This window comes from Triticum aestivum, chromosome 2D (assembly GCF_018294505.1).
Source record: "Triticum aestivum cultivar Chinese Spring chromosome 2D, IWGSC CS RefSeq v2.1, whole genome shotgun sequence".
Lineage (NCBI taxonomy): Eukaryota > Viridiplantae > Streptophyta > Magnoliopsida > Poales > Poaceae > Triticum > Triticum aestivum.
Window position 1 is genome coordinate 7,851,226 of NC_057799.1, and position 4,248 is coordinate 7,855,473.

General features: G+C 43.8%; 1 protein-coding gene across 1 annotated transcript; it reads right to left on the reverse strand.

The window, feature by feature from the left end:
- Nucleotides 1-2,798: 2,798 nt before the first annotated feature.
- On the reverse strand, nt 2,799-3,359 carry LOC123055451 (heptahelical transmembrane protein 4-like). Its single transcript, XM_044479472.1, has one exon. It carries the CDS (start codon nt 3,357-3,359, stop codon nt 2,799-2,801), a length of 561 nt encoding a protein of 186 aa, XP_044335407.1.
- Between the last annotated feature and the right edge of the window lie 889 nt (nt 3,360-4,248).

Below are 4,248 nucleotides of genomic sequence, written 5' to 3' on the forward strand. Positions count from 1 at the left end.
AATTAATTTGTACTGAGATAAGATGATGAAATACCGAGGAACACCACGTTGTCCTATGCGCATCCATTCATCAGCATCTGGGATGTGAGCGTTTCAATTAATCAATTTGTACGAGATAAGATGGAAAAATTCCGAGGAGCGCTACGTTGTCCTATGTGTAGCCACTTATCAGCGTATGTTGTACAGTACGATAATTTCATACCTGGGATGAGACTATCTTGTACTCCTTTTGTTTCTTTTTAGTCTGCATATAACATTTGGTCAAAGTCAAACCATGTCAACTTTAACTAAGTTTATAGAAAAAAAATATCAGGATTCACAATGTGAAATCAATATTGTTAGATGCATCATGAAATTAATTTTCATACCATATAGCTTTAGTATTGTAGATGTTGATATATATATTTTTCAAACAAAGTTGGTCAAACTTTACAAAGTTTGACTTTAACGAAATCTTATATGCAGATTAAAAAGATACGGAGGGAGTACTAATACTAGACTACTAGTTCAGTAGATGATCGTACTATATTTAATTTCAAAAACTAGTTTTGGACGTACCAATAGTACCATTCAATGTGGGCATTAAACAATTCCAAACGACTACCTGTGCCACCATCAATCCGAGACAATTTCATGGTTAACTATTGGTCAACCAACTAATTATGCTCTTCAGCCCAGCAGTCAATACACCCACCAATCCAGTTATGCGATTTGCCACGATTGGAAGTTGCATCCGTTTTGGTCCAAGATTTGCCATCGTCTCTCTTTATTTCTTGTCAATGCAGGTCCACGGCCGCTGTGCAACCTCTTGTCAAGTTTTACTCCGGTCATCAGGTTGATTTTCGACGACGTACTCAGCCCCCTCCCCGACCGATGTCAAAGCTCCTGCCTGCCCACCGCCTTGCACGCTTTCTATCTCCCCGAACCTCCTTCTCCAGCTCCCCCACCTAAGTTTTCAGCTAGCTCCAGCTTGCACGTTCAGCTGCATGGGTAGCTGTAACACTGAGGTTGTGCACATCTCTTTTTTTCTTTTGCGGGTCGGTTCTACGCATCTCATTAGGAACGGATGGGGATGGTCTAGGATGTCAGATTGGGAATATCTCAAATTTTCACGTCCCCTCAATTTGGAGTCTACATTTCATATTATTACTTTTGAGTTGATCCTGTAGAAATTTCTTCCCATGGTGTATTTTATTAAATTTCTTAATTTTGGAAAGTGTATACAGGTAAGAAACTAAAATCTACAAATTATACAGCTATACGGGGGTACGAGAAGTACCCAAGCTACTAAAAATAGAAAACATTTAAAAAAAATTGTGCCATCAAATATGCTCAAACTTTGTAGGTGCCTGCAGGATTTCATGCATAAAAACTATTTGAGAAGCTGTAGACAAGAAAATAATTTTATTGGTCAAATTTTTGCACACTGATTTTGGTTTCTCATGTGTAGAGTTCATCGGATGATATTTCTCGAAGAAAATTCACAAGCACCTTAAAAATTCGATCATATTTGATGCCACAAAATTTCAGATTTGTTATTTCTGTTTTCTATTCTGTTTACTGTTCATGAGAGTGCAGGGACAACTCAACTACACCCTGATGTCTGCACTTACACGATACTACGACCTAGCCAAGAGATCCAGGATACAAACGGTCAAATTATCATAGAAAAGAACAATAACATGAGTAAAAAAAATCATGCTAAAAGCAATCAGTGGCATGCAACAATAGGCAACAACAACAACCACCACCTTGGAAACCCATGAACTGCAAGAAAGGTTCTTCAACATCACACCTCTCGAAAGGGAACGACGCACTCATGGCGTCATTGCCGGGATTAACAGTTGAAGGACAAATCATGGGATTTCGCCCTGAAGATCAATTCATGGGAAACTCCAAGCAATGCATTGAAGAAGAAATTGAGTGTAAACACCATACTTTTGGTGCTATCTACATCCAACTAAGGTCAGACCTAGGGATTTTCGCAATGGAACTCGAGGCCAGATAATTGAGAAGCACCATCAAACCGCTGTCGTTGATCTGTGGCGCCACCTTCATTTTTCAACTTCAAACGACATCAATGGTATATAAGGAGACAAGTGCTCAAATGGACAGTCCTAGCGTCGCCATTTCCACACGATCGATAACCATGCTAGCAAAATTTTGCATGGTGAGGCAAACTATGCGAGCCTGTGAGATATGAAGGTAACGACGCTGCAGTAATCACATGCAAGAGGCTCTACAGCTTCACCATATCGTCCTCCCAAGCAGGAGGAGCGATGGCAGATATGGCAAAGGCCATGACCACCCACGACTCGAACTAATGCCGGCACTCACACCACTTCGGGGCATCCAAACAAATTCCAGCTTACAGCTCTCAACCTTTTGCAGTAATTTAGGTCGAAAAATTAGGCTTATAATGAATGTATGCCATGTCCTCTCAATTCATATCCCACAGCCTCTATTTTTTTAAGGCAAAAAAATAAATAAATAATTGAAGGCCCCACAGCCTCAGTTGATGTAACTTAAAGTGATAAAAAAGGTGGATTTGAAATACTACTAATATTGTAAAATCTACCTTTATATGTTGTAATTTTACATGTATAAATATCCCCGTGTCACAATTATCGTTTACAATCAACTAGTTATATAAAATTCCATTCATCATTCATATAAACATCTGAAATTTGATGATATTTTTTCCTGGTGCTAGCATAACTTTGCAGCACAGCAAAAACTAACATGATCACAAATCTTGTAGCACCGGAACTGCTCTTGTCCACTCGACAGCAGTCAGCTTAGCACTGGTCCCTGTCCCGCCAACTTAAGTAAACCAGGCCGGCATGGTAGTGCGCGTAAGCGCCAGCGATGATTAGCACGTGGAACAGCTGGTGGCTATGCCTGACGAGGTCAAACATTCCCGGCATAAACCTCTCCGGCACCCTCGTGGCGTAAACCAACACGCCGGCAAGGTAGAACGCCCCCATGACCACCTCGTAACCAGTCGTGAGCACCCCCTCGGGTCGTGCGTGGAACATGAGCATCTTGTGCATGATGGGCACGATGCCGGATGCGCCCATGCACGCGAATAGCGCAGCACATGTCCACCGCAGCTCAGGCGCCTGGAAGACTGGCAGCAGTGAGACGGCCACAGCAGCAGCGCCACAGATGGTGATGGAGCCTAGGTAGAGCGTACGGGAGAAGGGGTCACAGAGGAAGGTGTAGTAGACGACCGGGTAGGAGGTGACGATGAGGCTGGTGATGCCGGCGTAGAGCCGGAGCAGCACGTAAGAGACCGTTAAGTTGAGCATGTGGACGAGCTGTTGGCAATGCCCGAGGAGGTCAAACCGTCCCGACATTCACCTCTCCGGCACAATCGTGGGCTCGTGGCGTAAACTACCAAGCTGGAAAGGTAGAAATCCCCCATGTCTAGCCTTCACATCGTGAGCACAGCCTTCGGTCGTGCGCTGAACACGAGCAAATGAAAATGGGGGCAGTCCAGAACGTAAAGAAGAACAAAATTAATACTCCCTCCGTCCCAAAATAAGTGTCTCAATTTTGTACTAGCTCTAGTACAAATTTGTACTAAGCTCAAGACACTTATTTTGAGACGGAGGGAGTAGTATATAATGAGCTATTATAGTATGATATGTCATTTCAAAGTAATTAGTTTATTAATGTTAATTTTGAGAAATATTAATTTGAATAATCGTATCAGCACTGCCCCAAAAATTGACATCAAAGATATTGCCGGTGAGCTCTTTTGTGGTACCCTTGGATGATCACATGGGGCATGTAAAATAGCTCACTAGAGCATCTGTAGCCAGACTTGACGAATTCGGTCTCTCAAACGTCCGCGGGCACGACCGTGCGCGTCCGCTGACAGTGATAGGTTACTCCTCAAATTAGCTACTTTGCATTCGAGTCTCATATTTCAATCCCTCGATCCATACAAAGCATGCAAAACAAATTCTACATACTACCCTAGCTAATCTTCATTGTCGGAGGTGTCCACGACATCGGTGCTGGAGGCTGGGTGGATGGGCGCGTAGTAGGGCTCCGGCTCCTCCTCCTCCTGCTCGACATCATCCATGTAGGCGAACATCTCCTCCTCCTCTGTGGTGTGTCGTCCCTTCATCTCCTGCCGGTGATGGCGTCTTGCCTCCGCATCCGACTCCGAGAGGAGGAAATCGAGGATGCCATGCTGCTTCGCCTGCAGATCCGCGTCCCCGGCGTCTCCCACATCCT

Coding starts and splice junctions, on each gene's coding strand:
- LOC123055451 (XM_044479472.1), bottom strand. CDS start 3,359: ATGTCGGGACGGTTTGACCTCCTCGGGCATTGCCAACAGCTCGTCCAC.